Source organism: Anopheles maculipalpis, chromosome 2RL, assembly GCF_943734695.1.
Source record: "Anopheles maculipalpis chromosome 2RL, idAnoMacuDA_375_x, whole genome shotgun sequence".
Lineage (NCBI taxonomy): Eukaryota > Metazoa > Arthropoda > Insecta > Diptera > Culicidae > Anopheles > Anopheles maculipalpis.
The window spans coordinates 70,876,949-70,889,090 of NC_064871.1; the positions used below are offsets into that span (position 1 = coordinate 70,876,949).

At 41.8% G+C, this 12,142-nt stretch overlaps 4 protein-coding genes across 4 annotated transcripts in view; 2 read left to right on the top strand and 2 right to left on the bottom strand.

Annotated features, from left to right (window-relative positions):
• Positions 1–12,142, top strand: part of LOC126567447 (RNA cytidine acetyltransferase) — a 617,063-nt gene that overhangs the window by 118,411 nt on the left and 486,510 nt on the right. The gene's annotated exons all lie outside the window — the stretch shown is intronic.
• Positions 711–3,305, top strand: LOC126556226 (partitioning defective 6 homolog beta). The gene is made up of 5 exons (XM_050211452.1): positions 711–822; positions 916–1,141; positions 2,291–2,418; positions 2,665–2,762; positions 2,847–3,305. Exons 1-5 carry the CDS (start codon positions 760–762, stop codon positions 3,274–3,276), a joined length of 945 nt encoding a protein of 314 aa, XP_050067409.1. The 5' UTR covers positions 711–759; the 3' UTR covers positions 3,277–3,305.
• On the bottom strand, positions 7,484–9,008 carry LOC126556124 (transcription initiation factor TFIID subunit 7). The gene is made up of 4 exons (XM_050211342.1): positions 8,908–9,008; positions 8,631–8,846; positions 7,604–8,548; positions 7,484–7,525 (listed from the first exon to the last, which is right to left on the bottom strand). The coding sequence occupies exons 1-4, from the start codon at positions 8,989–8,991 to the stop codon at positions 7,484–7,486; spliced, it is 1,287 nt and encodes a 428-aa protein (XP_050067299.1). The 5' UTR covers positions 8,992–9,008.
• Positions 9,453–12,010, bottom strand: LOC126556188 (asparagine synthetase domain-containing protein CG17486). The gene is made up of 6 exons (XM_050211412.1): positions 11,945–12,010; positions 11,472–11,880; positions 11,198–11,403; positions 10,221–10,642; positions 9,961–10,141; positions 9,453–9,896 (listed from the first exon to the last, which is right to left on the bottom strand). The coding sequence occupies exons 1-6, from the start codon at positions 12,002–12,004 to the stop codon at positions 9,453–9,455; spliced, it is 1,722 nt and encodes a 573-aa protein (XP_050067369.1). The 5' UTR covers positions 12,005–12,010.

The window sequence follows — 12,142 nt, forward strand, 5'->3', positions numbered from 1 at the left end:
CAATGAACGCCTTCACGGATAATGGTTCGCTTTGACAGTCGCTTCGTTAAAAGAAAATGGATGACGTTTTCGTTAAAAAAAATAAGTCTTTTGACGTTTTCGTTCAAAGTATGACTTTTCGCTTGATCCCGTTTGCTGGATGGAGAAGAAGCAAAGCGAAGAAAGTAAAGAACGGCGACGAACCGTGTAATGAAGCAGCAGTAGCGCGTTTGTGTTTTCCATCAAGTGAAAAACTTGTTTTCCGTTTATTATTTTTCTTAACTGCTTCGCTTGTGAACGTGCTTAAACCCTTTCGTCCGCCTCGTCCACCTTGTGTCCGGGGAAGTGAAACTGTGATAATATATGTCTAGATTTGTGTGCGCTCGATGCGCCCGAAATGCGAAAGTGTTCCCCCGGCGATTGTGAGTAACTGCACTGCGTTCCCATTATCGTGTGGCACTCCGTCCTCGGCCAAGGGAAGGCAAGCAGAAAGAAAGAAGTTTCTCCATCGTGTGTCTCGTGATAACTCGTCGTGCGGATCGATCCGGGTGGCGTTTGTTGCGTGATCTTGTACGTTTCGTCGCGATACACGAACCGTGCTCGGATAGTGATAATCTTGAATGGCCAAATACGCCTCGACGTAGAAATCGCGATCATCGTGACCCGCAGGAAAAAAAGCACGACGGCCCACACAGTAATTGTTTTGTGTGATAGGATAAAGTTTCCGTTTCTTTTAAATTATTAATTTGCGATTTAAATGATTGTCAGCAAGTGATAAGCATGTCGAAAAGCAAAACAGCACATCCGAAAATCGATAGTGATCGTGTAGAAATTAAATCAAAGGTAAACCGATGCGGCACTGCAACAACATCCGAGCCGTTCCGTGTGCCATATTTGCTTTCAATTCGTCTTGTTCTTCCTCACACTCGCACATAGTTCGATGCGGAATTTCGGCGATGGTCCGTGAAACGGTCCGAGCAACATTCGTTTGAAGAGTTCCAGTCATTAATCGAACGGCTACACAAGCTCGACCGCTCCCAGCTACTCGTTTCCTACATCGATCCGCGGGACAACGATTTGCTACCGATCAACAATGACGACAACTTTGGCAGGGCCCTGACGACGGCACGACCCCTGCTGCGCGTAATCATACAGAAGAAAGGTAAGGGGAAAGAGATGGAGGGGCCGGAGACGACCGGAAGCAACAGAATTCCACTTCAATGTAGCTATCGGTTGTGTACAGAGCTGCTGCAACCTGCGCCAGCTAAGTGTCACTGTACACATACTTGGGGCGGATAAGAACGCCCTTCGAACTAGTGGTGGGAAGTCCGGAGTGGATTCATAAATTCATTCCGGCTCTGACGTATGAAAAGCGGTTTCAACTTCGGAGTAATCCGAAGTTCGGATTCAACTCCGGATGGCACTATGGAATCTCAACTGAAGGTTACTCCGAATTGCATCTAAATCAACTGCGGATTACTTCAAAGCCTACTGGGGATCGCAATCGACTCCACGGTAAACAAAGTATTTGTTCTGTACACTCCGGAATGTCTCTCGGAGTCCGGAATCCGGCTCCGGGACAAATGAGGATTTACCCAACACTACTTCGAGCAATAACGTCCGCGGAATGATTCATGCGCATAGGTCGGTCGGGTATGCGTAAAGCTATTCCGCATACGGCTAGTGCACCGTTAGCGCAAGCATAAGGCGAATAATGAAGCTGGTTGATTGATTGAATCCAACGGTGGGGTGGGACGATGATGGGATGATCAGTATCGCACAATGCCCACACAACCACATCGACAACCAAAAGCTCGCTATCGATCGAGGTCAGGTTGCGATCATAAATCGAAATGTGTTTCGTACGTTTCTGAAAATGCTCCCTGCTGCACCACCCACCATCGGATGTGGATCAGTCCAGTCGGCCGATTGATCCCGCTATTATTTTTCTTAATTAGTTTTGCTGCTCTCGCGCTTCCGTCGAACGAAGCGCGTGTAATGTATGTAATGAAGCCGGGAGCAAGTTAATTGTCGTGAACATGAGGAAAATAGTCGTCATCGATGATTTTGTAATGAAACCACTTTTTGAACCACCTTCATTACTTAACGACCTTCTTCTGTAGGTCACGCCGACCAACTAATGGCTTACTACTAGACTTGTTGAAACCAACATAGTCGGATAGTTAAGCCCTCACTACGGGGGAATGGTCCGGAAAGGGGTTTGAGCTTCGGTCCTGCCTTGTGAAGATCTTTTGAATCATTGCAAATGAATATAAAAAATGGTTTTATCTACTTATTTCAATTAAAACAGGTGACAGTATCGAGGAACGAACGGGGTACGGTACGATTCGACCCAGAAATCTCATCAGTAGCATTCTCGGACAAACTCCGGTAAAACCGAAAGGCTTGGCGATATCGAATCCGCATGATTTCCGACAGGTATGCAAAACTACCACCCATTATCTCTATCTCCAATCGATCACCATTGACAGCTAGTGATGGATTCTCTGGATCGCACGCATGGTTCCATCGCCGATCCGGTTCCGGCAGGAATCTACGGTTCCGGAAGTATTGGCTACACCCCTGCCTGTCGGAACTGGTTCCGATGCTTAGTGAAATCGTTCAAAGCCAGTTCCTTCTTTTTGCTATTTTTTCCCCATCTCTAATTGCTACGTTTATCTCTAGGTATCCGCTATCATCGACGTCGATATCGTTCCGGAAACATGCCGCCGAGTACGTTTGCTGAAACATGGCAGTGAAAAACCGTTGGGATTCTACATTCGGTAAGTTTACACACCTTTTTGGTTTTTTGTACGCTAACTAATGCCTTTTTTTTCCTCCTCATTCGGTTTTTGTGGCTCATCCAGCGATGGTACATCGGTTCGTGTTACTGCTAATGGGCTGGAGAAGCTGCCCGGCATATTTATTTCTCGCCTCGTACCGGGTGGATTAGCCGAGAGTACGGGCCTGCTGGCAGTTAACGATGAGGTGCTGGAGGTAAACGGTATAGAGGTGCTAGGCAAAACGCTAGATCAAGTGACGGACATGATGGTGGCAAATAGCTCCAATCTAATCATCACGGTAAAACCTGCCAACCAGCGAACCCTGGCACCACCGAGGCGTGGATCATTCTCGCGCAATAGTCAGTTATCCGGTGGGTCGCACCAGTCGCAACATACGACGGGTTCGGACGAAAACGATCAGGATGACCAGGACGAGGTGGTGGACCTGATCGAAGCGGTCACGCTTGAGGAGAGCAATCTCATCTCTCAAAAGGATGGCGTGTTGCATTTGTAGGCTCTGCCCGTGTTTATCTACGATACCACAAATTTCAACCCGCCTTGGTGGTCGAGCATATTTCTCTCCAAATCTAAAACACATTCCCAAACGAGTATTACATGTGGGTTAAAAGGGTAAAAAAAAAGGATAAAACAAAATCACAATCCAAGGACCAGAACCGTGTGGGGGGGAAATGTGCATATATGCTCTCAGTCACTTGCTACAAAAGGAGTTTTTAAGCGAATGGAAACTACAAAAAAAAGTGCCTGGCAGTTTATCATCCGATCTTGAAGTCGATACCATTTGTTGGTTGGTTTTATCGAACAGCGGCAGAAGCGTTTGTTACTTACTTAAAATCGTTACTTAATGGCATCAAGCAAATCAATTAGTACGGGAGAAAAAAGACGAACAAAACAAACAAACACATTCCATTTCATCGTCTACACGCTAAAGCCTGCAATTTTATATCCCATATGCAAAAGATAAAAACAAACATTTGCATGGTTTTCTTGTTCTTGTTCACTACTTTTTTTTTCTAGCGGACGTGTGTCGTTGATCCATTGTGATAAAAGCGTAAAAAGGCAAACAGCTAAAAGATACAAATTTTAACAGTATGTTTGAAGTTATAGTGTGCATACCTCCGTGCCTTTCTAGATTGTCTGTGGGCCGACCGATCCCGTATGCAAGAGAGAAGTAATGCAACACATACACATAACTCCAAAAATGTGGCTAAGAAAACAAAAAATGGTATAAGAAACAAACAATAAATAAGCACGAAAATAGAGAGCTTACGACGACTCAATCAAAACAAGTCATATTTGCTGCAAGTCAACAGATGTATTTAATACTTAACGGGTGACACTCTCACGGATGGCAACACAGTAGTAGTCGTTTAAAATGGGATTAAACGATCGCGAAGAGATAAAAGAACTGTCAAGGGTCACATTATCGTTCCGATTGACGATTGACGGATAGCAATCAGGATCAAGCAATCAACCTCGTTCAGTAAAATAGATTTTTTCCGGTATATTACAGGATTTTCGAGGTTTGTACAGCTCCGAGAGCTTCAAACTTGTCGCGTAAACTTTTGACGGATTGATTTTTAAGAAAAACTAAAAACCAAACTAATAAGGAACGAAGAAAACATCCACTACTCAATTCAAAATATGTGTCGCGTTTAAAAAATTACAATATATGAGATAAAATTGGTATTTTAATTGGCGATTTACAAACTCCCGCAGGTACATGAAGCGTAAGCTTTTTGACAGATTTTATGGTCAATTTTTTAAAGTACCGTGGCTTATATACCTGAGCCAATCAATATCTCGGTGAGCTTGTTTATTATATCCACAAATACCCTGAAAATCGGCATCTTCATACACATAACCGGAACCAACAACAGATAGCTACTATCCAATACCAAATATGTAAAAGAGAGTGTGCAAAGTAAACGGGTTACACATGTACGTAAGGCCTTCGAAAGACACAAGGTAACGCATTCCGCAGAGAGATTGTAACCGAAAACCGAGTTGATGGTAAAACACGAGCGTCTACAACAGCTTACGATAACGAAATAACAAGGAAATGAGTTTCGAAATGGAAAAACGAAAAAGTCACGTACGTACATTGGCACAATGGTGAAAACACACGTATGAAACCCAAAACAGAGAACAACCGTTTGGTAGCTGGTAGACAAAAGGAAAGAAAACGAACACGCAAGTCGTGGGGTGGTGCAAAGCTTAACATAACCGTTACTATATGTTTTATCAACCCTCACTGTCGCAACATGGAGGAGCTCGGATCGATCGGTTTTGGCCGGGTTTCCGTTCAACTATACCATGTGGCAAAGCAATTCATCCGATCCTTGACCAACGAGTACTTATTGCTCCACGCTTACAGGGTTTAACAACCCATAGAACAGGCATAAGAATAGTACAAACACTGCGAAATTCATGATACACGACACTGTTTCAATTGATTGCACTTTTTCTCCATCTGACGATGGCTATGTTTATCATACAATGGAGAACTCTTGGAATGAATGTTTTTATACTGAGTGCTTAACAATCTAGGATTGTCTTGACCGTTAACCACGAGCCAAGGTATAGGGAAAGTGCCAGATCTGACGGCATTCTAAAATAATTGCAAGTTGTGTTATTGATTGAAACAGCGTAGTCAAACTGATGCAACGTGCTGTTCAAGTCGGAAAAACGTTGTATATCTTCAATTCTGCATTGCTCAAGCTATTCTAATGCATGTTCTTTGGGCTATTAAACCCTGTATGCGTGCGAAAATTATTACACAGTATTTTTTTGTTATTATTCGCCTAGTTATAGAAAAAAAAAATAGCGAAACAGAGAGAACAGATAGAAACCATATAGCAGCGCAAAAAAGAACACCACTTTTCGGTATTATAAAACAAGTATCACCCAATTTATGGCGACTTATACTTACTAGCGTAGTTTTAGTATACATACACACGATGATGAGCGCTATGTACGTTGCCATCGAAAGACAAATACCCGATTGCCTTACAAGCGAAATGCGTCCACAGTCGTTTGAAAAAAAAGGAAATAAAGTTAGAGGACCACTTACTTAAACGTTCCCTCACTTACAATTCACACACACACACACACACACACACATTCCGTGCACAGTCGTAGATAAAACATGTTAGGGTCTTAAAACTGTTTACAAAGAAAAAAATATATTATAAACTTTTTACGAATGAAATTCGGGCATGTGTTGTGTTTTAATTTCACCGTACACTGATGTCACAAAGCTGTCCGTACAACAAAGACCAGGGATTCGAAATATGAGATAAAAAAACAAATTCGTTCTATAGAAAGCAATGCTTTGTTTGTTCCATAAAGTAGTACAATGTGTCGTTATCATTAACCAGCATGCATTAAATAAAAAAATGGTATCTTTTGATAACACTGATTGACAAATTTGTTTTCTAAAATCGACGCCAAAAAATTATCCATACAACGAATAGCTTAGCTCACAAGATCAAGTTAATAGTCCGTATGTCACCCTTCTTGCACGAGCAACCCTTTTAGCTTTTTCTTATGCTGGATCGGTGGTTCTCGAATTTTTCGCTTAAAATAATTTCACAAATTCTCAATATGATTGACGTCCTGGGAGACAAGGGCGAATGTGTAAGCATTATTTGGACGTTGTGCAGAGACTATTCCTTGACCAACTTAGAAGTATGTGCGTCGGATAATTATTTTAAATAATTCGAAAATTTGATCCCTGGCTTAAGTTTACAGCACTTGCTTTCAATTTATCTTTCAGAATGTCTAAATATTTGAATCGATCCATTGTAGAATTAATGAACGTCAAGTTTTCGGTGCCATTTGCACTATAGGCATCCCAAACCATGGCATCACCATAATCATCTCACTTCACTCAGCTTCACAGCTTCGGCCACATGTTTTTTTTGGATTCAATTGAGTGTTTAGAATGCTCCAGACTCTCCCCAGTGTGTCTGACAAGAAGATATCGTCCTTTGATCATCTGTCAAAACTCGTACAGTTTGACCTCATAGATTTGGACATACTCTAACCGTTCATACCGGATTCTTCCATGCAAAGTACCCACAATATCCTTCTGATTTTGCGGACTGACTTAGATATTTCTGCAAGGTCTAGGCTGTCTACCTATCTGGAGATGCCAAACATAGGATTTTGTTTCATTTACCGTAGGATAATGGGGTTGTCAAGTTAGGTGAGCTTCATTTGGCCGGCACTTAGAAGAGTAGTCTCCTCAAATTTTCTATTCCAGAAGGTATGAACCACATTTTAAACCAAAATATCGCGTGCGACTCACTACGCCTGCAATTTTAGACAACCTTCTGCCTTCATTCCTGAGATCAATGATCAATTTTGGAATTTTGATGAATGAAACGGTCATTCTTCTAGAGAAAACACTTAAAATATAAAAAAATACATAGCAAGGCAGAAAATCGCGCAGAAAATTTGTTCTTGTTGTTTTTTTAAAGAAAACACTTAGTAAAGCCTATTGGTGTCATTTTTGCCACATATGACCAAACTCAAAAATAACAATAAATCATAATAAATATTGGAAAAGAAATTTTGTCTGTAAGGGTAATTTTTTTGATACACTGTAATCTTTACAGTCAGACAATTTATTAATGGATTTGCTTAGTCGTACCGTGTCAACCTGCTGGCGGCTTCCGATGCAGACACGCTTTTAAAAATTAGTCCAAATTATATTTTTCTCCCGATTGAAGATCGTGAATCTGAAAAATGCGATTGGTATGATGAATCTATTTTTAGGAGAAAATCCCCCGACAACCCCACAATGTTCTTCCATTTACCTCCTTTTCCTTGTCGTGAATTTCCATCAGCAAGCTGTCCAGCTTGTCCTGCAAACGCTGGCGCAAAGTTTGATTTTCGATCGTGCGAATTTCCTGCTCCTTTTGATTGCGCTGCGTCTTCAGATCGCTAATCTGACGCTGCAGCTCGTAAATGCGTGCGTTATTATTCGTACTGGCAGTGGCACTATTGGCATTACTGTTCTGACTATTTCCATAACCGCCGTGCGGCATATCGGACGAATCATTATCGGAATCCAACCGTGAATTGTCACCCTGAAAGAATGACATAGATTTCGATCCTCCGGCACTGCTAGTAGTAGCACCCGTGTCGGCCCTTCGTGCTGCCCGGTACCCACTGCCACTCGAACCAGCGCCACTAAACATGCTTTTGTTAAATTCCAGCGCAGGGTTTCTTTCGGTCTGCTGTGTGCCTTGGTACGAGCTAGAATCCGACAAGCGGCTATCATCGGCTTCCGCCGATAATCTGCTACTCTCATCGATGTCGATATTTTTGTTGATCGGATTATCTTCCTCATCCGAGTCGGAAACTTCCTCACCGAAGATATCGTGCTCTCCCACGTCTTTGTTGTGATCGCCTTTTTTCGTGTTTTTCGATGGACTCTTGTTGGGTGGTCCCGTCTCTGTGCCCGATCCCGGCGACGGTTTGTTCGGATCTTCGTCCTCGGTGATCAGTTCCCACTTTACATTGACCGCTTCATTATCGACGCGCAGCAAACGTTTAACCTCTTTCTCTATCTCTGGTGCTTCGACGTACTTCTTCTTGAGAGTTTTACGGAAACGACGCTTTCTTATGTTCTTGCAGGGCGGCGTTACACCGTGCGGCCACAGGTACTTTTTGTCCACCTTGTTTGGGTCCTTTTTCTTGTTTTTGTTTGGCGATTCCTCTTCGGCTGACTGTTGCTCGGGTTCCTCCTTGCAAATCATCTAAAAACGGAAGCGTAATGGAATAATCCCGGTGTAGAATGGATCGAGTAGAGAGAGAGAGAAGCAGAGAGTGTTTACGTACCATCTGGCATATGTCCGCAGTTTTGTAGAAGTTCTTCGAGTCGATTGTTTTCAACGATTCGATTATCGTGGGAAGATCAACAACCTTCGCATGCAGCAACCAATGATCGAACCGAACTTCGCCATATCGCAGCTCGTTCTCCAAACGTATGAAAAGTCGGTCCTTCAGATTATTGGCACCGCTTTGTATCGCTTCGCGTAGAGCAGCAGCTGGTTCCTGTCGGCCAACAATATAATCAAAACAACACCCCGCAAACATGTTTTTACCTAAGTACAACCTTCGGCATACGCATGATAATCTGCGTTTCCAGTTCCGCTCCATCGTCCTTTTTGCTATCTTGTTTTACGGGTTTATCAGGCATTTTTAATAATTGCTTGTGAGCTTAATGTGTTGCACGTAAACACGCACTTTTTCTATTTACAAATTGCTAGCATTGCTAAGATGACTAGATAGAGCTGGGCTCGAGTGACATAAGGTAAAAAAGATCTATATCCTTCAATCGCGTGGATGACAAAATGTTGTTTGAAAATGACGCATAATGTCGTTGAAGTCCTGGAGAAAAAATATTTGGAGCAACAGAAGGATTCTGATGTTTAAAACAAAAAAGGGAAACATATTATAAAAAAGTTGTCATTTAAATCTGCAATCGCTATTCATTGTCGATTTTGATAACTTCATCTAGGACGTTCTTTGTGTTGTCTTGTCTAGAATTTATTAACAAATTTCGCACGCTTTTGCATGAGCAGGACGTATGTACGTATTAACGTATGTACCATACGTTAATTTGTCTTCTTTATTATAAAAAAAAACTTCTTAGAAACATTAGTCTTCCAAGTACGTTGAACGATCCGAGGCATTTTGCTTTCGATCTGCTATCCTAGAGCCAAACTGTAAAGCACGTTTCCGTAGCACGCATGCTTGAGTTAAGCCAAGTTCATAAGCACATAAGCGTAACATAAACTTGTCACCAACCCCAGGCCCCAGAGGATGAAAACACCGTTGGTAAGCTTTTAATGAACGAACTTGTGCGATGAAATCTTCCTGCAGATAAGGAGCTCTTGGTGTCACGCCATTGTCGCTAATAACTCTATCATCCCGTGCCAAGTTTCTACTGGGCAAGCGTTTCCAATCTAAATTTAATTCAGCCTCCAGTGCTTCATACGCTTTTTCGTATGCATCTTCCGACGAGCTGTTTCGTTCAAATGCTGCTTTGTGTCTAGTGTACCCACCAAACAGCTCGTCGGCACCTGATCCCAGCAAAAGCACCTGCAACAGTAGTTGGCAATTAAGAGAGTGATACAATTACTATTCTGCAGTCTGCTTTACTTACACGACAAGTACTGCTATACGATTCTCCGCCTTTCTGTCCAATACCTTTCGAAGCAAACCACAGCGCAGCACCCAACGATTCGTCCAAAACATTCCGCAGAGGAAACACGAGATTAGCGATATTTTTTCTCTTCTCGTTCAATTCGCATCGTGTCACATTTACCTCTACAAAATGCCATGTCCTGTAAAAGTATGAAAAGGATAACAGTAACCGAATTTAAATTAGTTAACGACTTTAACTAGAATTGTCGATGTTGCTACCGATTTGGTCTTAAACGACGCAGCTCATCCAACGAAGCCTTCCCAGTCACACGATCCGGTACGTTCCAGTCAATTTGTACGGGTTTCACATTCGAACGGTTTACCTTTTCAAAAGCGACATTTATCAATTCGATTGGACAGTTTGCTGGTACGAATTCATCGGCTAAAAGAGCGAGAATTGTACAGTCTATTCCTCCTGAAAATAATACGCCGACTTTTGCATGAGTACATGTAGTTTGCGTTTGTAAACACATTTTGCAGTACTGTCGGGTATGGATAATTCGCTCCGAGACTGAATTGCGCAAGGTACGCAGCAGTTGAGTGCAGACATTTTTAACTTCTGTATGCCTGAGGACACGATCAAATATATCTCCTTCCATCGGTGATTCTTTTGTTAACAAAGTATGAAAAGTGAAATTGGGCTAAAAAAGAGGATATTGGTATAAATAGTGCTATACAATTATTTTGAATCCTATGTCCCGGGCCACCAGAAAAACTTCATATTACAACCAGGCTACACGGGTAGCCAGCAAATTTGGAGGCTTACAACTTTTTTATACGTCATAAGCTGTCTCAATTTCAAGCAGTTTTCAAGTTGTAGATCTTCAACGTTGACATTTTTTCACACAAAATAAGAAAGAAACCTAAAAAATATTTATTTAAGTGCTTTAACAAAATTTGACAAGAAAATGGTCCTAACAGTTTATAGAACTGTAAACCATGGATATTATCTGATTATTTTCAGAATTTTACTACGAATAACTAAAAAGTTAGATGTCATATTTGCATATTCATAACTTGAAAACGACTGAGTGTAGATGTAACGCTTGTATATCAATAAAAAAAGCTAATTCACTTTTCACTAGAATATAGCACCACCATTTAATTAAAATTTAAAAAAAAATTAAGCCTCTTAAACTGCTGGCTACCCAGAAAAAAGCAATAACAATCGGCCTGGAATAGGGTTAAGCACATACCTGTAAGCTGGACGTTTGTACTGGCTGATCATTTATTGGAACGTAGGGCCGAAATTTAATTTCATCGCAGAAAATCTGCTCAAGCTGGGGACAATCATCTGTCCATGGCAGCAGGGTAATCGGATTTCGTTCATTTTCTTTATCTAAATCGATAAAGTAAATACCGTATGGTGGAAGCTCGTGAACAACACTGGATGGCATATTTCCTTGTACAATAAAAATACATTTTAATAAATATTCCTTAAAGAGCTATATGATAGCAGAGCGGTTTTACCTCCAGCACTTGTAATGAGGATATCTCCATTGTGTGTCTTTCCAAACAGCAAGGAGTTTCTGCCAACAGCGTCACGAGCGAAATAAATTCTATTTTCTTCTTTCCTTAGAAAAATAACGCTATATGGACCACGCAAGCAAGCGAACAGATGGTACAGCTCATTTTCGTTCCGACAGGTTTCAATTCTTTCCAGTAACCATAGCGTATCACTCTTGTTCATATCTTGCCTCGGCTGGAACACATCGCCATTGAATACCAGCACCGTTTGATCGCTTTCGATAGGTTGTGCGCATAGCGATTCTCCCTGATGCCATAGTACAGATCCATAAAATAATACTCTCGAATCGTACCACAGCGTGGATTCACGGTTAGGGCCACGGTTTTTCAGAACATTTCTGCACGATTGCAGCTGAAAATTGACCAACGAAATTAATATAAGCGCAGTACTCAACACACAAACATGATATACCTACTGTTTTATCACCTTCTGTGGAATTGTTGCTGAAACAGATGTAGCAAAAAATTCCACACATCGCAAAGAACCGCGGCCAATGTGGGTACACTACGTCGCCCACGTTGCGAGCATTTGTTTACAAACATTCCAATTCGTCGACTCGATCAATATATGTCATTCGACGGGCAAATTTGACGAAGGTTTTCTGCGGTCGTGC

Bases quoted from the DNA above. Each gene is read 5' to 3' on its own strand.
- LOC126556226 (XM_050211452.1), top strand. From the start codon at position 760: ATGTCGAAAAGCAAAACAGCACATCCGAAAATCGATAGTGATCGTGTA. The intron at 1,142-2,290 runs GTAAGGGGAAAG...CAATTAAAACAG, and splicing joins CGTAATCATACAGAAGAAAG to GTGACAGTATCGAGGAACGA. The intron at 2,763-2,846 runs GTAAGTTTACAC...TGGCTCATCCAG, and splicing joins CCGTTGGGATTCTACATTCG to CGATGGTACATCGGTTCGTG.
- LOC126556124 (XM_050211342.1), bottom strand. From the start codon at position 8,991: ATGCCTGATAAACCCGTAAAACAAGATAGCAAAAAGGACGATGGAGCG. The intron at 8,549-8,630 runs GTACGTAAACAC...TTCCGTTTTTAG, and splicing joins CTGCGGACATATGCCAGATG to ATGATTTGCAAGGAGGAACC. The intron at 7,526-7,603 runs GTAAATGGAAGA...CGCATTTTTCAG, and splicing joins TTCACGACAAGGAAAAGGAG to ATTCACGATCTTCAATCGGG.
- LOC126556188 (XM_050211412.1), bottom strand. From the start codon at position 12,004: ATGTGTGGAATTTTTTGCTACATCTGTTTCAGCAACAATTCCACAGAA. The intron at 11,404-11,471 runs GTAAAACCGCTC...TTATTGTACAAG, and splicing joins CCTCATTACAAGTGCTGGAG to GAAATATGCCATCCAGTGTT. The intron at 10,643-11,197 runs GTATGTGCTTAA...CCTCTTTTTTAG, and splicing joins TACAAACGTCCAGCTTACAG to CCCAATTTCACTTTTCATAC.